Raw genomic sequence first — 24159 nt, forward strand, 5'->3', positions numbered from 1 at the left:
GTTTCTTTGCGCTTGAGGCACAAAACAGGATACAGGAAACATTTAGGTAAAAGGAGCAAGCAGAGTGTATTACAGAGTCTGTTACCGGACAGGTATGGGAAGGGGAAGTTGGGGAAAGAGCAGACTTATTATTTTTTAAATTTCCTTCAGTCCTGGAAAAGGTAGCTTCAGCCTGCCAAATCCTTCTGGCTCATTTCTGCAGATCCTGAGTAGAGCTGAGGATACCATCTCCCCTGGCTGTTTCTGTAGTTCCTACTCCTTCCTCTTGGTCCATGTCTCATAGATGGTGTGTGTCTCTTTAACAGTTCCTAGGGGGGACTCAAGTCTGCTTTCCAGCTCAAAGACTGAAGTAGTCTTAAATTTCTCTCTGGGCTAAGAGGGAATCTAAACTACAAGTCCCAGGAGGCCAATCAGTTCTCAAACCCCTACTACATCATCTTTTATCAAACATTGGGAGCCTTGAATTTAACTTTTTCTGATTCTTCCTTAGCTATTCTATTCCACCAATCAACTTTTATTTTTTTTAACCAGCACCAAGTAGTTTTGATGATTATTGTGTAGTGCAATTTGAGTTCTGTGACATCCCTCTTCATTCCTACTTTCCACATAATTTTAACGTTAAAATTTTCAAAAATAACCAAGAGAGATGCCACTTACCTCAAAGGAATAAATCTTTCACTTATAGAATTTTAAGAGGAGGGAGCTGTTTTAGACAAGGAGGTTTCCCAATATCCTACACTACAAAGTGCCTTAGCCCTAAATATAAGGTTAACCTTGTTATTTGATCAATTTTCCCTATGTATCTGTACCTTGTGTGCTATTGACTATAATTTCCCATAATATGTCTCTATTCCCCTCACCCCCTTATTACTGAATTTACATGTTGACCTGACAGTCTACAGCATGAGAAGAAATAAAAGAAACAGAAATATTTTGCTCCAAGGTCTGAAGTGGTGTCGCTATCAAGTCACTTACATGCAAAGAGGAACATGGGGTTGTAGAATTTCATTTCATTCCATTTTATCATTCACTTTGAGGCCATTCATTCTCTCTTTTCTCACCTCTTCCTAATCTTCCATCACTAAGATGCCTTTTGCCACTCTCTATTCTTTCTGTCTCACATGATGAAGTGGCCTTACTCCTGACCAAGGCTACTTCTTCTGCTTGTTCAAGTGATCCCATTCCATCCTTTCTCCTCCAACATATTACCCTCTCTGTCATCCCCACTTGCTCATTTATTTTCAATCTCTCCCTCTCTATTGACTCCTTCCCTACTGTCCTCAAACATGTCCATGTCTTTTTCATTTTGCAAAAAAATTCGTCGATCCTTGCATTCCCACTAACTATAGTCCTCTATCTATTCTGTTCTTTGTGGCTAAATTCCTCAAAAAGGTCATCTTCAATAGGTGTGTCCACTTTCTCTCTTCTCAATCTCTTCTTAATTCCTTACAATCTGGCTTCTGAACTTATTGTTCCACCAGAACTGCTCACTCCAAAGTTACCAATCATCTTTTCCTTGACAAATCTAATGGTCTTTTCTCACTCCTCACTCTTCTGCAGTCTTTGACACTGTTGTTCACTCTCTTCTCCTTGACACTCCCTTCTCTCTAGGTTTTCAAAGCATCACTCTCTCCTGGTTCTACCCTTACCTGGCTGTCCCTTCTCAGTCCTTTGCTGGATCTTCCTCCACATCATACTTTCTAACTGCAGGTATCCCTCAGGGTTCTGTCCTGGGACCTATTCTCTTCTCCCTCTATACCACTTCACTTGGTGATCTCATCAGCCTCCATGGATTTAATTACTGTCTCTATGCTGATGATCCTGGATCACTGCCTTGTTATGGCAGAGGGATTTGCATAGCTCAATAAAACATCAATATCAAAATCAGATTGATTTATGCCTTGCATCCAAAGGTGGAGAAACTCTGCAGTCAGTTAAAACAAAACCTGGAGCTGACTGTAGCTCAGATGATGAGCTTCTTATTGCAAAATTCAGACTTACATTTAGCAAAGTAGGGAAAACCATCAGACCATATACGTATGACCTAAATAACAACCATTATGTATATGAAGTGAAAGTGATAAATAGATTTAAGGGATTAGATCTGGTAGATAAAGTACCCAAGGAACTATGGACAGAAATTTGCAATATTGTGTAGGAAGTAGTAACAAAAAACATTCCCAAGAAAAAGAAGAGTAAGAAAGTAAAATGACTATCTAATGAGGCTTTAAAAATAGCTGAGGAAAGAAGGAAAGTGAAAGGGAAAGGAGAAAGAGAAAGATATATCCAACTGAATGCAGAATTCTAGAGAATAGCAAGGAGAGCTAAGAAGGTGTTCTTAAATGGACAATGCAAACAAATATGAAAAAAAAACAACAGAAAGAGAAAGGCAAGATATTTCATGAAGAAAATTAGAGATATCAAGGAAATGTTTCATGAAAAAATGGGCATGATAAAAGACAAACATAGTAGGGACTTAACAGAAGCAGAAGATATTAAGAAGAGGTGGTAAGAAAACCAGAAGGACTATACAAGGAAGATCTTAACATCACTGACTACAATAGTGTGGTTACTGATCTAGGGCCAGACATCCTGGAGGATGAAGTCAACTGGGACCTAGGAAGCATCGCTAACAATAAGGTTGGCCGAGGTGACAGAATTCCAGTTGAGCTACGGAAAATCCTAGAAGAGGATGCTGTGAAAGTGTTGCACTCAATATTTGAGCAAATTTGGAAAACTCAGCAGTGGACACTGGACTGGAAAAGATCAGTTTACATCCCAATCCTAAAGAAGGGCAAGGATAAAGAATGTTCAAATTACCGAACAATTATGTCCATCTCACACGCCAGCAAGTTTATGCTTAAGATTCTACAAGGTAGGCTTCAGCAACATGTGAACCAAGAATTACCAGACATGCAGCCTGGTTTTTGAAGAGTTGGAGGAAAGAGAGACCAAATTGCCAACATTTCCTGGATTATGGAGAAAGCAAGGGATCTCCAGAAAAAAACATCTACTTCTGCTTCATTTACTAAACTAAGGCCTTTGACTGTATGGATAACAACAAAATGTGGCAAGTCCTTAAAGAAATGGGAGTGCTGAATCATCTTACTCCTCTTTTGAGGAATTTGTTTTGGGTCAATAAGCAATAGTTACAGCTGAACAAGGAACAACTGATTGGTTTAAAATTGGAAAAGGAGTACAACAAGGCTGTATATTGTCACCTTTTTTATTTAACTTATATGCAAAATACATTATGTGAAATTCCAGGATAGATGAATCAAAAACTGGAATTAAGGTTGCCAGGAGAAATACCAACAATCTCGGATAGGTAGGTGATACTGCTCTGATGGCAGAAAGTGAAGAAGGATTAAGAAGCCTCTTGATGAGGGTGAAAGAGGAGAGCATAAAAGCTGGTTGGAAGCTTAACATCAAAAATACTAAGATCTTGGCAAGTGGTCCCATCACTTCCTGGCAAACAGGAGAATAAATGGAAGCAGCATCGGATTTTATATTCTTGAGCTCAAAGATCGCTGTAGACAGTGACTGCAGCCATGAAATTAAAAGACTGGTAACAAGGAGATAAAATTAGTCAATACTTAAAGAAATTAATTCAGGCTATTCATTGGAAGGTCAAATACTGAAGTTGAGGCTTAAATGCTTTGGCCATATAATGAGAAGACAGGATTCATTGAAAAAGGTCATGATGTTGGGAAAGATTGAAGACAACAGGAGAAGGGGACAGCAGAGGATGAGATGGATGGATAGTGTCATGGAAGCGACTAACATGAGCTTGGATGAATTTCGGGAAATAGTGGAAGACGGAAGGGCCTGGCATGTTATGGTCTATAGAGTCACAAAGACTCAGACATGACTGAATGAACAACAACAACAATGCAGATGATTCTCAAATCTATCTTTCCTGCCCCAGTCTCTCTGCTGATCTCCAATCTCATATCTCCAATTACCTTTCTGACATCTTGAACTGGATATTCAGTAGATATCTTAAATTCAAACTAAAACAGAACTCATTTTCCCCCTTAGACACCATCCCCCCCTTCCCTATTACTGTAGAGGGCAGCATCACCCTCCTGGTCTCTCAAGTCTCACAACCTAGGAGTCATCCTGTGTTCTTCTCCCTCTCTATCTAGTGTGTTGCCAAGGTCTATCGATTTCACCCTTGTGATATCTCCCATATATGCCCCCTTCTCTCCTCTTACAACTGTTGCCCCCCCCACCCCCCGGTGCTGGTCATCATCACCTCACACCTGGACTATTGCAATAGTCTACTGGTTGGTCTGCCTGCTTCAGGTCTCTCCCCACTCCAATCCATCCTCCATTCAGGCACTAAAGTGATTTTCCTAAAGTGCAGGTCTGACCAGGTCATCCTCCCCCTATGTCCCCAAATAAATTCCAGTGGTTTCCCATTGCGTCCAGGATCAAATACAGAACCCTCTGTTTGGCATTCAAAGCCTTTCATAACCTGCCTCCTACCTTTCTAGTTTTTTACACCTTATGCCCCTTCCCATACTTATTGATGCAGTGACACCAGTCTCCTCGACATTCCGTAGGTAAGATGCTTGATCTCTCGGCTCTAGGTGTTTTCTCTGGCTGTCCACCCATGCCTGGAGTGGTTTCCCTCCTCATCTCTGCCTACTGACCCACCCTGACTTCCTTAAGTCCCATCTTCTACAGGAAGACTTTCCACTCTTCCAATTCTAGTGTCTTCCTTCTATTAATGATTTATTATTTATTGTGTATGTAGCTTGTTTTTGTTTGTTTACTTTTTGTCTTCTCCATTAGACTGAGAGCTCTTTGAAGGCAGGGTCTTTTGCCTCTGTTTATATCCCGAGCACTTAGCACAGCGTCTGGCACATAGAAGGTCCTTAATGAATGTTGATTGATTTACTTGTATGTTTAGTAGAAGTTTATCAAACATGTGCGAGGCATCATGCTAGGTACGCCACACCTAGAGTGTGGCCTTTTGACCGAGTTCAAGTTTTACAGAACAAGTCCTTTTATGAGGGAGATTTGTTCGGTGAAGCTTGGATTCAGTCAAAAGATCACACTTAAGGACCTAGAGGGCCATATGTGGCCTCGAGGCCACAGGGTCCCTACTCTTGTTAGGGGAAGCAAAAATAATTAAGACATGGTCTCCACCTGTTCTCATCAAAGCTGGAAATCTATCTGGAAACCTGGAAATGTATCCAGTAGTTTTCAAGGTAACTCCGGGGCTTCATTTTGCATAGGTGGAGGTATTAGGTTGGGAAATTTGGACTCATATATGAGCTTGAAGAAAACAGGAGCTAACCCTTAGTTCTACAGGCAAGAAAGGGAAAGGGGAGAAGAGAGTTAAAGATGGAACTCATGGACCCTGAGGATCAAAAAGCTTATTAAGAAAATTTTTATTTCTAGGGAAGCTGAAAGAAATCATAAAAAGAAATGCCTTATTAAATCATTAGTGTAGATGGAAATTCCTAATGGGCTCTGCTAACACACTAAAGGTGGCATTGTAAATTCTGTGGGATGATTGTGAGGCCAATGAGTGGGGTGGAGAACTATTTATTGGACATGACGAGTTAGAGGTGGGGGGCTTCCCTTCTCGGAAGGAGAGGAAATGCTGAACGCATAAGAAATGTCAGACAAACACTTTCAGATACTCGATCAGGCGTGGATCCCTGTACAGTTTTTCCTCCAAGGCCAGATACTTCTGTGGGGCGAGTTCTTTGTGTCTGAAAGGAGAAAAAAAAAGGCTCAAGTGAGTAGTCCTTTATCCAGCAATTAGAACTGGGAAGTCTTGGGACAAGAGACCATAATGAAAAGCAAAAGACTAACATCCCAACTCATTTGCTGAATCCCAGTCTAACGGAGTTAGAAGGTACATTAAAAACGATCTAGTTCAAACATCTCATTTAACAGCTGGACAAACTGAGAGCAGAAGAGGAGAAAAGTGACTTTTCCAAGGATATATATCGAACTCATGGCAGAGCAGGATCTAATAGCCATGGCTCCCTGTTTTAATCTTACTGGAGGGTCATGAGCCCATGCCAGCCAATCCTCACCTGTTGAGTCGCTGCTCCAAAATACGGATGCGGAACATGGCTTGGGAGCAGTAGGTGAGATATGCATCTTCATCCTCCACTGTCATGGTTACCTGGTTTTCTTGATACCACTGCTGCTTCTTCTGAAGCTCCTGAGTCTCCTTTGGGTGGGGGAGGGAGAGAGAGAAAGAGATGGAGAGAGAGAGAGAGAGAGAGAGAGAGAGAGAGAGAGAGAGAGAGAGAGAGAGAGAGAGGACAAAAGTTACAGATGAGGAATGCAGAAGTCCTTTAGTACTGCCTTCATGGTTTTTTTTTCCTGTCTTCAATCCCTTGTCTTTTTCCTTGGGGATTTCAGCCTTCGTGTTATCAACCCTTCTGATAACCTGCCTATACAATCCCTCATTTTAAATCCTAGCTGTATCTTCCCACATCCTACTCCAGTCATATACCCACACCATGCCTCAGAAATGGCCATTTGTTACAATGCCATAATCTCTAAGATTTGGAACTTTGAAATTTTGCTCTCCAGCCACAAGCTCCTGGCATCCATCTGTTGCTTAACTCACACCTTAGGGTGACGTTCAGTCCTCTGACCAATCCCTGTTCTCCCAATTCTTCTCCCCCACTCTGACTTTGCTGGCTCCCCTGGCCATCCCTAAAAATCACTATTTGCCACTTCCCCTTTCTACTAGTTATTACCCCAGAATCCTTTGCTCCCCTGACCTGCTGGCATTTTTGACCCATGTAATCCTCATTTTGGGGGCACCCTCACCCCACCATTTCTCTGCTCCTGAACCAAGGTGGTTGAGTTTCACTAGAGGACTAATTGTTCCTTTTCTTCCTTTCCTGACTCCTCTTCCCCCATTTTCTCTTCTCTTCATACTATGTCCCTTGGCATCTCATTCATAAAAATCATTTTGACCACCACCCACTAAGAGATGGGATGATAGGATGACAGCTCTAGAGCTGTGGGGACTCCAAAGGTCCTCTAGTACAAACTCCCCACTTTATAGATGAGTAAACTGAGGCTTGAAAGGACTTGGCCAAGGTCACACCAGTAGTAAGTGAAGGAGGTAGAATTTGACCACAGGCTCTCTGATTTCGGAGTCAATGTTCTTTCTCTTGTGTCACACCGTCCCCCTTGACTCCAAAATCTGTCTCCACAGAACTTTCTGGACATCTTCCAGCTATGGCACTTTCTTCCTTCTTAGCCCTCTTTCCCTATTATACTTCATCTTCTCGTTATACTGTGAGCTCCTTAAGGATGGGGACTATCTTTTTACTTGTATTTGTATTCCTCATGTTTAGCATAGTAAGCACTTAATAAATGTGTTCTCCCTCTCCTTCTCTCTCTCCCCTCTCTCCACCCCCCCTTCTCTCTTTCTATCCCCCCACTCTGTCCCCCCTTTCTTCTCTCGCCCTCTTTCTTCTCTCTCTCTCTCTCTCTCTCTCTCTCTCTCTCTCTGTCTCTCTCTCTGTCTCTCTCTCTCTCTGTCTATCTCTCCTCCCACTCTCTCTTATCCCCCCCACCCTCTCTTTCTCATTCCCCCCCCATCTCTCTCTCTCTCTCAACTCAGGTCTTCTTGACCCTAGGTCCAGTGCTCAGGTGAAGAGACTCAGCCAAGGCTATACGATTAGGATCTACCTTCTCAAAGCGGGCCTGGATGAGATTGGCCTTGTCAATAAGCCGCTGCTTGAAGTCATTGAGACATTCATCTTTCAGGCGTAAAGCCTGCCATCGGGTCAACTTCTCTCCAGGAGGGAGCTGGACCAAGAAAGGTGCCAAGTAATCCAGCTCAGCCTCTACCTGGCGTATGTGCTCCTCCTGGGCTTGCCGCTCCTGGATGGTGAGAAAGGGAGACATATTCAGCCGGTGATGTACCGTTGGGTTCCGCCCAGAAGAAAACATGCCTTGGAGGAAAGTGGGGATGCTCCTCCGCCAGGATGGGAATCTAAGACTCCCATGGCCTGAAAGAGCCAAGAGCTGTCCTTTCCACATCTGGTCCAGTGGTTTTGAGAGCATACAGAAGCATGGAAACTTAGGATCAAGAATGCTGAAACTTTATATATGAAAAAGCACACTATCTAGTTCATTCGCCTACCCCCCTCCTTTTACTCTGGGTAACTTGTCCAGTGTCACAAAAGCAGCATTTGGGGGTGGGGCTTAATCTGGGAGAATAAGGCCAGAGTTAATTGCTACAGAAGCATATGAAGGAACCCGGGATTTGAACTCAGGTCTTCCGACTAGCATTTGAGTATTGTGCTACCCTTCAATATTTCAATAACCTTGTTTTATAGATGGAAAAGCTAAGGATCAGACATGTGGAAGTGACTTGTACATGATCACCCAGAGAGTCAGGGGCAGAGCTGGACTTGGATTCCAAGTCTCTTGATTCCCATTCCGTTGCTTGGTATCAGAGATTAACCCTGGGCTAGTTGGTTCTATCAATGTTTATTGGTAGTTTCTCTGCTTTTGTTTCTGGTATGGATGCTTCACTGTGGTTATTTAATAACAAACAACTGTCAACCTGGGCTGCTCATTCATCCATCAATTCGAGTCCTGTGCCTTTCTCTCTGGGTGTACATCAGTGTGTGTCTCTCTGAGTGTATTTTTGAGTGAATATGTGTATTTCGGTGTCTGTGTGTGCATCTCTGTGTGTGTTGTAGTTCCCCTCTCACCCCAATTAGGGCAGCAAATAGGACCTAGTGACACAAAGGATTCCATCCTTTCTTGTCCATGGCCTGGGGATTGTGATCACAACATTACCAAGTGCTGCCCAAACAGGTTAAAATATAACTGAGAAATATTTGACAAAATAAATAAAAATACAATCAAACATAGATAAGGTTAACATGAGGTTTTCTAAGTCAATACATAGCCCGCAGGGATCCTTATATACAGTTTAGTAGGCTCTGTTGCTGTTTCAGTTTGTACAGAACCAGATTAGTCTATGGATCCATGGTCCTCAATGATTTTAGAACCATTGACTTTGTCCACTTGTCCTGCTTAGCCAAGCCCAAGAGCTACGTAGCCTATTTGGGGGAAATCTCTAAGTTCTAAGAGATTCAGCATTCTCCCTCCCTCATTCCATTGTCTTAGAACCTGAAGATCTAAACTAACTCCTCCCTGATGAATTTGCAGAAGTTGTGGCTAGTCAGGCCAGTCCTATCCTGAGGATCTGGATGGGCACTGCCAATGCTGGGCTGAAGATAAGGAAAGGCAAAAGAGCCCCAATAGGATTTCAGACAATTGAATGGTATTCTGCCAACCTAGGCAGTATTAAGGATGTTTATGTAGGCTGGTAATCCAATTGCCTTTTTTTTTTTGGCCTGACCATGTCCGCTCCAGTTGATCTGTTGGGTCTTAAACTGGATCCCTTTGTCATTGGAAGATGAACATGTCTGGGAAAAAGAATCTGTTTTCACTATGGAACAGGAGGTACTGTGGAGAGAGTGCTGGCTTTATAATCATAGGCCCTAGGTCTCAAACGCTAACTACCCTGGGAAAAATCATTTTATCTCCTTGTGCCTCACTTTCCTCAACTATAAAAACAAGATGGCCCCTAGGCTCCCTTTTGATTGTAGGAGTATGATTGTTTGACGTTCAAATCAGGTCCATGGCTAGATGCATAGACCTCAGGGACATTTGGAAGACTAGGGGTTTATAGTCCCTGATCACTCCTGAAATAGCAGTTCTATGGAACGAGCAAGTGACCAATGAAGGCGATTTTCCAGTTCCACTGGAAGTTGAAGGGTACCCCGGGCACCCTCAGCCCACCACCTACCAGGGCTTCACGCTGCTCCTTGCTCTTCTCATTCCTTTTGGTGTCATAGATGGAGATGGTCAGATTGTGAGTATCTTCCTCTTCCTCACGGACCTTCAGGATCTCTAGGACCTTTTTTGGAAACACAAAACCTGCTGAGACATTCAGATCAGGCTTCTCTATTCACCTAAGTTTCATCAGGATATGGAGAGAAGACCACAGCTAGGTACCATGTCACATCCTCCCCTAGTGCTCTTTTGTTGTGAAAGTAGCTTGGTGTTATGGGGAGATGGCTTCCTCTAAGGTTGCTGTGGTTTGTGGCTTATGACTCATCATCCATGATAACCCTAACCCTAAAGCTTCTTATCATAGAGACCAGATAAATAGAATGGTCACTCTCCAGGTGCTAGTGCCCCCAGAAAGATAAAGAATTGTAGAGGGAGAGTCTATTCCCCATTGACAACTCTCCAATAATACCACCAGGCAATGATATATATGTGTATATATATATATATATATGTATGTATGTATATGTGTGTGTATATGTATATGTGTGTGTATGTGTATATGTATATGTGTTTATATACCAGGCAACTCTTTATAAATCAGTCATGTCAATGGTATTTCAGAAGAAAGCACCACCATTCTGTGTAGGGTAGGGAGTGACTGACTTTTCTACAGGCAGCTGAAGAGTATTTTTTTTAAAATACGTTTTACTGATGCTTTGGTTTTTACATTTCTGGAAATGCTCCGCACTTGTATCCTCCCATAGGAGGAATTGAACTCTCCAGTGTAACTCAGAAAAATTGGCTAAGCAAAAATATATCTGAAAACGTATGTGAAATTCTGCCTAAGTAATCTCCCTACTTCTCTGTTGAGAGGAGGTAGGTATATTTCTTGATCAGATCTCTGGGGCCATTTTGATTCAGTGACCTCAAGAGTGACTGAAGGGCCTCTTTTTGAGAAGTGGCCATTTTGGTTAACCCTGAAAAACTTCTGGAAGGAGAAGTCATTGGGGGTGTGATTTAGAAGTACAGTTTAGCAGGAAAGAGGAGAGAAGCTGGTTCAAATATATGAATTGATATGGTCAGAGTAGAGGCAGAGAATTGAGTAGATGGGGCCATGAGGGGAGCTATTTTGAATGGTATGAGCTGTCGATGTGCAAGGGAGCAGAGAAGAATAGGAGTATGGGGACGGCTGATGGAGAGCTGGAGAGATGAGAAAGTGTCATGGTAAAATACTAGATGGAGGATCAGGAGTCCTGGATTCTAATCCTAGCCTTGCCACTACTTTCTGGGTAAAATTGAGCAAATCACTTCATCCCTTGTGGTCTTAGGTTTCCTCTGTAACATAAGTAGGTTGGTTGTACCAGGTGACTTCTAAAGTCATTTCCACTTCAAATATTTTGTATTTCTGTGCTTTTTACATTCTCTTCCAGCTCTATGTCTTATGGTATTCAGATTTGACATTCTGTATTCAAAGGTTCCTTCTAGAATATTCTCTGTCATTCTCTGTTAAGGTTTCCTTTAAATTCTTAACCTTAGGTCCACAGATTTCAGAGGGATCTGTCAACTTGGGGGGAAATTACATCTTTATTTTCACATCTAAATGAAATTTTGCTTTCTCTTCCCTTAGGAATGTAGGCAAAAACATTCTGAAATGGGGTCCATAAGCTTCCCCAGATAGCCATTCCCCAGGTGTCCACAACTCTGCCTCACTTAAATCCAAGTCACAAGGAAGTCAAGACATCATCTGCAACGTCATTTGTCCCCTTTGAAAAAATGAAGGATGAACAACAATGATGGCATATTCTAGCCCTAACATCCTGAGGTTCTTTGAGTATGTGACCTCATGAGCCCCAATGCCACCTTACCACCTTCCAGATAAGGGACCATTACCTCCATTTCAGACTCCCACACTTGGTGTTTGGACATCTTCTCTTCATTCTTTAAGTCCATCATCATCTCATATTGGAATAGCAGCTTCTTGGTGTGTTCCCGGGGTTCTACCTGGAATCCCAGTGATAGCGATGAAAGAGATACCAAGATTCTAGCTCTGCTCCTCCTAGAATATGCTCTGAGTTAAGTCCCTGCCTCTCTCTACCTTGGTGTCTTTATGTCCCATGCCCATCCTCATTGCTGAGGTCATAGATGGTAACACCACCAGCAGGGCATGCCTCGGATGAACTTAAGGGAGGCAGATGCCACTGTACTGTCACCATCCCTTCTCTCCCTAGCTCTCGCTATTAAAATGCATGCCCATTAAGATGGAGGTGACTGGCTGGCTTACCTAACTGGTCTCTTGCTGGGTTAAAATTAAGGTGGGTGAGATCATCTAGGTTACAGTCCTTGAGCTCCTCGAGAAAAGGAACAGGACAAGAGGTTGAGGAACTGTGAATATATTATTTCATGGTTGTGATTTTGAAGCGCTTTACTCTGCAAGAGAAAAAGGGCAGATAATTCCTCCTCTCATCCCCAAAAAGAAGGCAGAATGAGGTGGTCGGGTCTGAACTTCAGGATTCTGTTTAGACTTGAGAGCTAGCCCAGACAGAATGGCCAGAGAAGGAGGCTATGATCTGCTTGCCTGCCTGCCTACCTGTCTGCCTACCTGTCTTTCTGTTTGTCTGCCTGTCTGCTTACCTGTCTTCTGTCTGTCTACCTATCTACCTGTCTGCCTGTTTCCCTACCTCATAGGAAATACACATGTCTGGAGTCATGATGATCTTGTTCCCTTTGTTGTCCACATCATTCCTTTTTTGGAATTCCCGCTTTGAGGTGGTGATGTAATCAGTCCTACAGTGGTACCGAAGTTGAATCCGCTCATCTGAGACCACAAATATGCGCTCAGCTACATCATCATCTGCCAGCTTTGCAAGGTTTCGATTGAATCGCTCTGTGATTTTCTAGGGGAAGAAACTTCAGGGTGGGAAATTGTGGAAAGGACAGTAGCCAGAGCAATTGTCACTGATTTCTCTGCATTCCTCCAACATGTTTGGGACGATGCTTGGAGGAAGAGACCTGGGGTTTGTGGGAGAAGGAAAGATTCAGGGATAGGGATCTGGAATCCCTTTAGTAGAAGGAGTGTCAAAATCTAATCAGCTATTTAAAAGCCACATTGCTTTTATTCTTCCTTGACTTTTTCTCACCCCCATTTTTTTTCTTCTCTCCTCTTCGTTTGTCAAAGGTGGAGAGAAGAAATTGATTGTGTCAAGGTAGGTATCAGCTGAAGAAGGAAATGGCAAACCACTCCAGTATCTTTGCCAAGAAAACCCCAAATAAGGTCACTGAGAGTTGGACACAACTGAAATGACTGAACAAGAGATGGCTTGGGTCATTGTAGTTTAAGGGGTCAGAGTGGCAGGTGGTAGAAAATCCTAATCGTTGCCCAGATCACCATACTCCCTTAACCTGTCTGCTTGTGAGTGCCTGACAAAGTGAAGTGGTGAAGTCAGGAGCCATATTTTAATTTACACTTAACATTGATGATAACGATTAGCACTCTGTTCCCAGAGCTATCGTGAGGATAAAAAGATATTTTTATAGCAGTTTGCAAATCTTAAAGTGCTATATAAATTATAGCTCCTGTTATTATTAATAATAATATTGACAATGACACTCACTCTCATGTCTACAGCATCTTATAAAGCACCTTCATCACAATAGCCCTATGCAGTCTACTTTCCAAAGACCATCCAAGGAAAAGCATCATTCTTCACCTGGAGGCTAGTCATTTGGTAACGCTATTTGGCCATGGTAGACCATGAAACAATGAAAGAATATAAAATGGTGGCTCCCCAATCTCACATGGCCCTCTTTGACTTCTGCAATGATGGGAGCAAAGTAGCAGAAAAGGAAATGGAGGGTAAGCCACAATTTTCAGACTGACTATATTAACATTAGTTTAACTACTATTGTTATTCAGTTTCAATCATCTCCTACTCTTTGTGACCCCATTTGGGATATTCTTAGCAAAGATATTGGAGTGGTTTTCCATGCCCTTCTTCAACTCATTTTACAGATGAGGAAACTGAGGGCAACAGGGTTAAGTGACTTGCCCAGGGTCACACAGCTAGTAAGTGTCTGAGACCACATTTGAACTCAGGTCTTCCTGACTCCAGGCCTGGAGCTCTATGTACTATGGTGCACCCTAGCTGCTTCAATATGCCAAATATGATATTCTTGTCCAATGACCAATGAGAGACATACAGTAGGAGTAAATGAAAGTAGGGTGGAATAACGGACAGATAGATAGATCTCAAGTTGGAGGGCTGTTACGCACTAGCTATGTCACATTGGGCAAACCAGCTTTCCTCTTTAGGTCTTGATTTTCTCATCTTTAAAATGGAGGTTGAACTTGACAACTTTTAAGGTCCCTTTAAGATCCCTAAATCTAGAATCTCATGTGGTTAATGTAAGCATTTTTGGCAGATGAGGAAACCAAGGCTCAGAAAGGGTGACTTTTTGCCCAAGATTGCTAGTATGATGCAGAACCAAGATTCCAACTCAAATCTTCCAACACCCTCTACCATACTACACTGCGCTAATATTATCAATATAATGATCATTATAATGATCATCATTATCCTTATAATTAACAATGTGATAGGCTCAAAGGGAAGGGACAGCAGCATGCTACAGGCCTAAAGGAAGCTCCTACCATCATGGGCCGAGGGTTTGTATCTGCAGTGTTGATGATAAATTTCTTGGTCCGGACACCATACTCAACATGTCGGTAGGCAAGAAAATCTGGCCTCCCCTCATAGTACTCAGTCATTGATCGGGGGGTCTCAGATCTCTTCACAAGGCCATCCACTCTGGCCGTATGGTAGAATTCCATCGTGCGGTCTGTTTCTGGTATCATGGTCTTGTAGATGTGCACTAGAAGGTGGGAGTGAGATGTGCCATAGTCACTGTCAGAGGCCTTCTTGCCCAGGTAATGGTTCCCATCCTCCTAGGACCATTGCTTGGAAGACCTCGTGCTGTGGGCCAGGATATCCTGGCGGACCTGGGGAGGGCTGAGTTAACTCCCTTCAAAGTCCCACACCACAAATGGGACTGTGAACAAAGATAAAGTTCTGGTGCAAACCTGGGCCAGTTTGGGTTAACTTTGCCCCCCTCCCCCGGGGATTGATCTGGGGCCCAGTTGTTACACACTAGACCGGAAGAGCATCAAGGCAGGTTTTTGAACTTTGGCAGAGAGCTCCTAAGATTCCAGGGAACTTTGTTGCTGACAGTTTTTAACCTTATTGCTGGTGGTTTTATGTTATTTATATTCTACAGCTTCTTTTTAACTCCCCTGGAAACTTCTTGTTGGGGGTGGTGGTAAGAGGAAGGATTTGAATACATTATTATCAAATGAATTGCTTGTTTCCACCTTGATCTCTGAGTGATCAATTGCATCAGATTCAGAACTCAAATACCTAGGAGGTCTTTAAAGATAGAGGGAGGCACCCAAATCTGCATGGGATAGGCACTAACCTCAGAATTGAGAGATTGGGGGCTACAGATATGGAAAGGGGCCTGATCAAGGATTCTGCTGACCCACTTGATGAAATTATAAAGCATGGTCCTTTGCTTGGAGGCATCTGAGGGGCACCTCCCCATGGAGGATAGCCCTGTTTCATTGATGCTTGTGGAGAGAACACAGGGGACTCTTCTATTTGGTCCCCAGGAACTGGGGCTGCTTCCCATATGATTGGCAGATGGGAGTCAAGGGGGTGGACTCATATAGAAGAGCCACACCTCCTTTCTGGTTCTGTACAAAATGAGTTGGCAGTGCCCTCCCCAAGACTCACTCTTTGCAATACCCCTGGCATAGTCTCGTGGAATGCAGCTAAAGGTGGTGGAGGAGGGAGAGTAGAGTGGGGAGGAACAGTAAGGAGTTACTCTCCTCCTCATCGTCACACTCCCTACCCCAGGGCAGTTAATGAGGACTTGCAGCAGAAATACATGGCAGAGGTAAACTTGTCTAGGCCTGTTTTGACCAAGGTGGTTCATGGACAATTTTGTGAGCTCCAAACTCCTGTAGAGAGGAAGGGGAGATTTGAGGAGTGGTCTTGTAAATAACCCCAAGTTGGAGAAATCCTGAGTTCAAAAGCTTGAGTACTGGTCTTCTAGAAGGAGAAGTTTCCACAACTGAGGAGAAGGAAGAGGATTGCCAACATGGCCCCCAGGGTTGGATGACTAGAACCATGTCATGGTGGCTGTGACAGCTACACCTTGTTACCTCATCTTGCCATTGCTATGAGTTGCAAAGCAGCACAGTCAGTGGCAAGAGGACTTTTTTGTTTAGCATCCTCCAAAGAGTCTTTACCTTTCAGATGGAGTCTAACGGGCTGTTTGAGTCCTTTATGTGTTTCTGTATTGCTTCTGTGTTATTTCTGTGTCCTTTGTATATTGTGTATTTTCAATAGAGTGAAGTAAAGACTGTCCTACATCTAATATGCATTAATGCCTATATGAGAGATGGGGACCATGTCACCCATGTTTGGAGATACTTAGATACGAGTTATATCATCAAGTCAGGCCAAGAGAGGCCAAAGTAGCAAAGCGGTACGGCAGGAACACGCAGTTCCCTGTGTCCTCTCAGCAATGAAATTGCTGGGTCAGGACCCCAGGATTAGATCTGGCTCATGGGTCGGGAAAAGAACCCCTGCTTCTCAGGTAATGATAGAGATTCTTGAGGCCAAGATGAGACTATAGAATAGACAAGACCTGTCTTAGCAGTTCCAAGTGAAAAGACCTGGGAGTCTTAGTAGACAGCAAGTTCAAAATGAATAAGCAGTGTAATGTGGCAGCTAGCAGTCAAAAGAGCTAAAGAGATATCAGGTTACATCAACAGAGTATATATTTTATGCTACAAATAATGTATATAATAGAGTATATGTATTAATGGAGAGTGGGCAGCTAGGTGGACAACGGACAGAGTACTGGGCTTGGAATCAGGAAGACTCAACTTCATGAGTTCAAATCCAGCCTGATACTTACTACCTGTGTGACCCTAGGCAAGTCACTTAACCTTGTTTGCCTCAGTTTCCTCATCTGTAAAAAATGAGCTGGAGGAGGAAATGGCAAACCAGTTCAGTATCACAAGAAAACACCAAAATGGGGTCACAAACAGTCAGACATGACTAAAATGACCCAACAACGACAACAACAAATTAATGGAGAATTTAATGTCTGGATGGAAAGTCCCACTCTTCTGTCTTGGTTTGACCACATTTAGAATTCCATATCCAGTTCTAAAAAATGCATTTTAGGAGGGATATTAACAAACTGGATCATATTTAGAGGAAATCCACTGGGATGGTAAGGGACCTGAGACTTTGTCATACGAGGAACTAAGATCATGGGATTTTAGAGTTGGAAGAGACCAGAGTGGGCATCTAGTTCAACAAATGAAGAAACTGAGTCCTAGAGAGAGGAACAGACTTGCCCAAGGTCATGAAGGTAGGTAAGAAGCAGAGCTGGGGTTTGAAATCAAGTCTTCAGGTGTCAGATCCTATGCTCTTTCCATTGTACTATGATCTGGGATCAGACTAACATCTCTAGAAGAAAATTCTTAGAGGAGGCTCTTTTTTTGCCATCTTCATATACCCAAAGGAGGCCATTTGGAAGAGGGATTACATTAGATTTATTCTGGCTATCTCCAAAGAGCGGAAGTGGCACCAATGTGTAGAATACACTAAGAGGCAGATATTAGGAAGAATTCCTAATAAAGAAGGCTATCTAACAATGTCTCAAAAACCAGTGAGCTCCCTGTCACTCCAAGTGTTCAAGCAGAAAGGACTGATAGGTTCCAATCCCCCCCCCCTTCCCCATATTCTAGAGGGGCTTCCTGAATGGGGGTGGAGTTTGCATTAAATGACCTCTTGGAGATTCCACAATTCTTTGTTTCCACCTCTTTGCTCACCACTCAAGCCCATAAAACCCAGCCCTGGGAGTGAGTGAGCCCTCTTCCTTCCTCTCCATGCTTCACCGCTGGCTTTCCGCACTATCTTTACCAGCCAGGCACCTTTGCACTTTCTTTACTTTTCAGTTTCCCCTCATTTATTCTCTTCCCTCATCAGAATGTAAACTCTCAGAGAGCAGAGAGAGTATTTCTGCTAACATTGGCATTCCCAGCACTTAGCATAGGGCCTGGTGCTTAGGATTGCTTAATAAATGCTTGTTAATTAGACTTAGCTTGGTAATGTTTATATTTGACACACCCTACTCTGGGTCCAATTCTTAGGATGTATTTTTGGGAATAGGGGCCAAGTACTTGAGATGTCAGGGGGAAGTGCTCTTTGATCAGTAAAACGATGAGTACAGAAGGCACAGGATTTGGAGTTGGGAGCTCTGGGTTTGAATCCCAGCTCTGCCAATTAATATTTGTATGACTTGACTTCTCTATAGGTCTCAGTTTACCCATTTGTAATAATATGGAAGTTGGAATAGATGATAACTAAGGTCCCTTCCATCTCTAAAAATCCTATAAATATTCTACTTTTCTTTATCTTTGTCTCTTTCACTGGGTCTCCATCTGCATCTTTGAGGATCCTTGGACCCTTAAGGTTAGGGACATTTTAAAGAAATGGGATGACCTTTGAGGATGACCTATGAACCTTGAGCTTCTAAGGGTCCCGATCTGGTTGAGGAGAGCTGTGTACCTCGCAGGGCCAGGAAATGCCCTGGCTTGAAGTATTCAGTGGTCAAATTCAAGACTTTATCCACTTGTCTCATCTCTAACAAGTCTTCCCGATTCTTGTACCACTCCTTCACCTCCACGGCCTTGCGACCTGATCAGAGAGGATAACAGTAATAGGTGACATATGATTTAGAAGCAGCACACATATTATCTCATTTGATGCTTATAATACCTTTAAGAGGTAGCCACAATAAGTATTATTGTTGTTAATATTATTTCCATTTTACAGATAAAGAAATCAAGGCTTTGACAGGTTAAAAGACTTGTTTGGATTCACAAAGCTAGTAAATGTCAAAGGCAGGATTCAAACTTGGGTCTTTTTTGATTCTAGATCCAATGCTCTCCTTCTACTTGTTTGTCTGCTCCTTCTTAACCCCTTATTGGCTCATCTTCCAATGTCCCCTAACTGTGGGTGTTCCCCAAGGCTTTGACCTGGATCTGCTTCTCTATGCTTTCTAACTTGGCGACCTGATCAGCTCCCATAGATTTAATTACCATCTCTATACAAATGACTTCAAGATATGTATTTCCAGCCCTAGACTCTCTCCTGAGACCCTATCCTGCATCACAAACTACATTTTGTACTTCTCAAACTGGACGTTGTATGGACACACAACCTGTCTGAAACAAAACTTACTCTCCCCCTTCCCAAACTGTTCCTATTCAAACTCCTCTATTATTGTTGAGACTTTCACCATCCTTCTAGTAACCTATGTTGTCTCTCCATCTTGGTCTCGGTCTCAGTCAACACAGACAATCAGTTGCAAAACCTTGTCATTTCTGTCTCATCAATATCACTTGTATGTCTATCTATCTATCTATCTATCTATCTGTCCCTATCAATAGACCTGTCTATCCATCCATCCATTTATAAATTCATCCATCTGTAAATCCATCCATCCATCCATCCATCCATCCACATTATCTATTTATCGATCGATCAATCGATCAATCTATCACATCTACCTGTCTATCTACCTGTCTATCTATCTACCTATGTTTTCTCCCCCATGAGCTTCTTAAGGTCAGGGACTATTTTTCTTGCTTTTATTTGTATCTCCAATGCTTAGCACCGTGTCTGGCACATAGTAGGTGCTTAATAAATGCTTGTGGAGTTGCTTGCTTGCTTGCTTGTTCTTTGACTGCATCCTAGTATTTTCAGAGTCCACTTGCCTCCCACAGGCTTAGGCAGCCACAGTCTCATTGTCCTTGGCCTTGCTTCTCACTTTGCCGGTGGGCAGTTCCCCTCCCCTCTCCCCACCCCCACTCCTCACAGTCCACATCTTCGTAGACGGTGAGGCGAGACACCAGCCCATTGCCATTCAGGTATGGACTCCACTTCTCCAGTTTGGCCTGCTTGTACTGGATCACCTTCCTTCCTTGGGGACAGCGGGTCTCAAAATCTGAGTAGAGGAGAAAGCAAGATACCTTCACTTATCTTAGTGGGAAGTTTGGCCAGCCCTGTGTCCCTCCTCAACCAGAGTCAAGCTTCCTGGGACTAAGATATTTTAGCAGTTAAAAAATTGGGAAAGGAATCCAGATGGTGAACAAGAAAAAAATGAGCAAGAAGGGTCTTTGATGACACCATCTTGTTCAGCCAATGAGGAACCCATGGAAAGTGCTATCAGCTTTATCCTAGAATTCAAAGGGTTCAGTTGTTGCCATTCAGCCTTATGTATTCTTTTGCTTATGTATGAAATGCAGTTAATACAATTCATTGTATTATTGATGATAGCAAGAATTTCTTTTATCTCCTTTTCCCAACCCCTCTCCCCTTCCCCACACCATACTTTTCCATAACTGGCTCTCTATTTAGCTGTTATCTAGTGAAAAAAAACCAACTCTGATTTTGATGTCTCCAGTTTTAAGCCCCTTGGATGGTCAGCTGACCATATCATACCCTTCCTACTCAATAAACTGTGGGGGGATAATACTTCTAGCATCAAATATGAAGTTCTCTGCTTGGCATTTAATGTTCTTCCAAGTTAGGTCCCTTCCTGCCTCTCCAAGATACTCACACCTTACTCCCCTTCATGCTTTCTACACCTACTTGCTGTTCTTTAAACAGAATTCTACATTTCCTATTTCCCTGCTCTTTCACTAGCTATTGCTCATGCCTGGAATGCACTCCCTCTTCATCTCCTCCTTAGAATCCCTGGTTTCCTTCAAGCCTTAGCTTAAGAGTCACTTTCTGCAGGAGGCCCTTCTGGATTTCCCCAGCCACTGGGGCCTGCTCCTCTTTGGCTACCTGGCATTTATTTTATTATGTACTAATACCTGTATACGGACTTTTGTCTTTTTTAGTGAACTCCTTGAGGAGAGGGACCATGCTTTTGCCTCTCTTTGTCTCCCTAGTGCTTATCACTAACTAACACTTGTTTATTGGGCCATCCTAGCAAGGTTCCTACTTCTGATGAGATGGTTCAGCACCTACAAAGTTTCCTTCTTCCTGATTCCTCAGGTCCCAGCTGCCGTGAGAAGTCTTTGGTGTCTTGGCACAATCCTACTCATACACGACTAGTCTATATATGGAGCCACAGAGACCAGTACATGCCTCTCTCTTCCTGACTCCCTATTTAGAAAAGCATCTGCCACTTAGCTTCTGACTTGAGACTAGGCTCGCCCAGGTCCCACCACAACCATTTTCAGTTGGTGGCAGATATATTTGGGGCAAGGATGTAACCATAATTCTCAATGGCAATAACCGAAAATGAGACCATCACTCTCAATCATGATAACCAAATTATTTTCATCAATTTCTTCCATGGGCAGGCATGGGAGGGGAATAAGTACCTTCTGGTGATACAGTAAACACAGAGGGGAAACAGATTTTAGATTTAAAGGAGGAGCTGGGGACAGGACTGAAATCAGATCAACATTACCCGTAGCAACCACAGAGATGCCTTGTTGGAGGCCAGGCAACTGAATTTGTTTGAGGAAGTAAAACCAGCCAGTCACTGAAAAATCAAATACCTTTTGCTGATATGCTAATCTGTTCCACCCAAGAACAGGGCATATCAAAGTTCTTTCCCTCATCTTCTTTGTCCTATGGAGAAAGAAAGTGATTTCAGCCATGGTGGCCTTCAAGTTGGGTGGATTTTTTTAGGCTCAGAGAATTTAGAGGGGCAAGAGACTTTAGAAACCATCTAGTCTGTCCTGCTTGTCTTGCAGATGAGGAAGCTCAATGCCAGGGAGGCGAAATAACTTAGGAACAAAGCATTCAGAGCTAGAAGGAATTTTACAAATCATCCAATCTAGAGGCTCTTAAGTGTGTGAACTTAAAATTTTTTTGATAACTGTATTTCAATATATTGTTTTCATTGTACTTCTATGTATTTTAATGCATCTTAAAACATGATAGATAGATAAATAGTTGATCTCTTTCTGGGTGATGTCAGACCCAGCAGATCCTTTTTCAGTTAAGGATAAAGACGCTCAGAGCAAGGATATGAGCGTCACTCTCCCTTCCCCCCCACTCCTGAGAAGGGTCCATATGCTTCAGTGGACTCTCCAATGTTCTGTGACACAAAAAATATTGAGAATCCCTGATCTAGTCCAATTCTTTTATCTGACAGAGGAAGAAACTGAGTGTCAGAGAGGGATCATAAGTCTAGCTCTGGAAGGGTCCTCAGAGGACATTTGGAAGTAAAATGATTTACCCAAGGTCACAGCTCGTGAAGAGCCCACCCTATATGTATCCATGCCCTTGTGATCTTGCAGCTGATGGTTGTCCCCCCTACACCCCCATAAGTATATAAGAGCTAATTAACCCTCAAAAACTAGATAAATGGAAACTATTATCATTAAGTTCCTGACTGGGCCCCAGTTTCTCCATCTGTAAAATGAGGGGGTTAGTTTCTAAATCTTTAGAGTTCTCAATCTATGATCCTAAGTCACTTAACTTTTAAAGGCCTCAATTTCCTGTTCTGTTGAATGAGAGAGTTGGTCCAGAATATCACTAATGTTTCTTCTAGCTCTAAATCTATGGTCCCGGTACAGGGGCATTCACCCCGAGTTGTGTCCTCCATCATGAGTCCAAGCTTCAGTAATTCCATTCACACCAACCTTAGTTTTCCTCCTGATCAAGGTGACAAATTAAGGGGTAGGAGTGGAGGGAATGGTCTAGACTTGTGATTTCAATGGGATGGGGAACCTGAGGCATGTAGGGGAATTGTAGTACTTGAATCTCGGACTTCCTGTCTATAAAGCCAGCTCTATTGACTTTGTCATTCAATTATGTGTACTGACTTTCTAGTGAATTGGATTTAAGTGAGGCAGAGTTGTTCACTCTTCCAGGGTCATGGAAGTCCAAATGGCCTGGAATGCAGTGGACGATCTTGCCATTGAGATACAATAAACCATAAAAATAGTTTGACATGTATGACACCTTACAGCCAGCAGGGGGCAGCCTTGACCTAAAATTGGAAACCCCAATCTTGAACTATTTTAGTAGATTTGACACTCAGACGATTTAGAGGGAAGGGGCGTGAGAGATCAGTTGGTTTAACCCCACTCATTTTATGAAGAAACTGAAACCTAGAGTACCTAAGTGACTTGTCTGTGATTAAGATCTGGGCATGTCCAACCATGGCCTGTCTCTGAAGAACTTCCTCCCACCCTCCACTCATTGTTTTTCAATTCCCTTTTATGTGTCCTCTTCCATCGTTAGAATGTAAGGTCCTCAGAGGCAGGAACTGTCTGGCTTGTATTTGTATCCCCAATACTTAGCACAGAACCTGGCATACAGTAGGCACATAATAAATGCTCTCTATGTATCTATGTATCTAAATGTATCTATCAGTCTGTCTCTCTACCTGTCTGCCCCTATAGATCTGTTTGTCTTTTCATCTATCTATCTGTCTATCTATCTATCTATCTATCTATCTATCTATCTATCTAATCTGTCTATGTATGTATGTATGTATCTGTGTGCATATGTGTATGTACATATGTGCGTACATATGTATCTAACTGTCTGTCTATGTATCTATGTATGTATCTCTCTGCGTGTGTATGCATGCATGTATATATGTATCTATCTAATCTATCTGTTTGTCTATGTTTGTATGTATGTGTCTCTGTGTGTGTATGTGTGTGTATGTATGTATGTATCTATCCATCCATCCATCCATCTATCTATCTATCTATCCATCTATCTATCTATCTATCTATCTATCTATCTATCTATCTATTTGAGGTTGGAAATACTATGAAATCTCACTTGATGGATGTCCTGTAAGGAGCACTATGGGCACATAGAAAAGAAGTAATTGGATCTTACTATTCAGAGAAAAAAGGACAAGACCATGGTACATAAAAAGGAACAAAGAGTAGGGGCAAGAGAGACCTAAAACATATGCAAGATTAATGACAACTTATATGGTATTGTTTTAATGAAACAATTAGATGGAATCAACAAACATTTATTAAGTGCTTACTATGTTAGCCAAAGAAGGATCTTTACTAGGTGGGTTGCTGAAGGACTATTGGAATGACTAGAGTAGGTAATTGTATGAAAAGGCTCATCTTCATCTGCAACCTTCCTAGTTTTATCCACCCTAAATTTCACTTGGCATAGTGAAAAGAGCCCTAGATTGGCTGCAAGGAGGCTCAGGATCCTAGTGCCACAGCTGTCGCTTACTACCTGTGTAATTATGGGCAAGTTCTTT

At 42.6% G+C, this 24159-nt stretch overlaps 1 protein-coding gene across 1 annotated transcript in view; it reads right to left on the reverse strand.

Annotated features, from left to right (window-relative positions):
* Positions 1–5635: 5635 nt before the first annotated feature.
* DRC7 (dynein regulatory complex subunit 7) overlaps positions 5636–24159 on the reverse strand; it is a 39719-nt gene continuing 21195 nt past the window's right edge. The window contains exons 9-18 of the mRNA XM_036752237.1: positions 21464–21536; positions 19765–19893; positions 18453–18581; positions 14459–14679; positions 12489–12704; positions 11701–11811; positions 9824–9934; positions 7684–7878; positions 6060–6199; positions 5636–5729 (exon numbers count right to left, since the gene is read on the reverse strand). Of these exons, the coding sequence (XP_036608132.1) occupies positions 5636–5729; positions 6060–6199; positions 7684–7878; positions 9824–9934; positions 11701–11811; positions 12489–12704; positions 14459–14679; positions 18453–18581; positions 19765–19893; positions 21464–21536 (1419 nt within the window). The remainder of the gene's footprint in view (positions 5730–6059; positions 6200–7683; positions 7879–9823; positions 9935–11700; positions 11812–12488; positions 12705–14458; positions 14680–18452; positions 18582–19764; positions 19894–21463; positions 21537–24159) is intronic.

The sequence above is a fragment of the Trichosurus vulpecula genome, chromosome 3 (assembly GCF_011100635.1).
Source record: "Trichosurus vulpecula isolate mTriVul1 chromosome 3, mTriVul1.pri, whole genome shotgun sequence".
Taxonomy (NCBI): Eukaryota; Metazoa; Chordata; class Mammalia; order Diprotodontia; family Phalangeridae; genus Trichosurus; species Trichosurus vulpecula.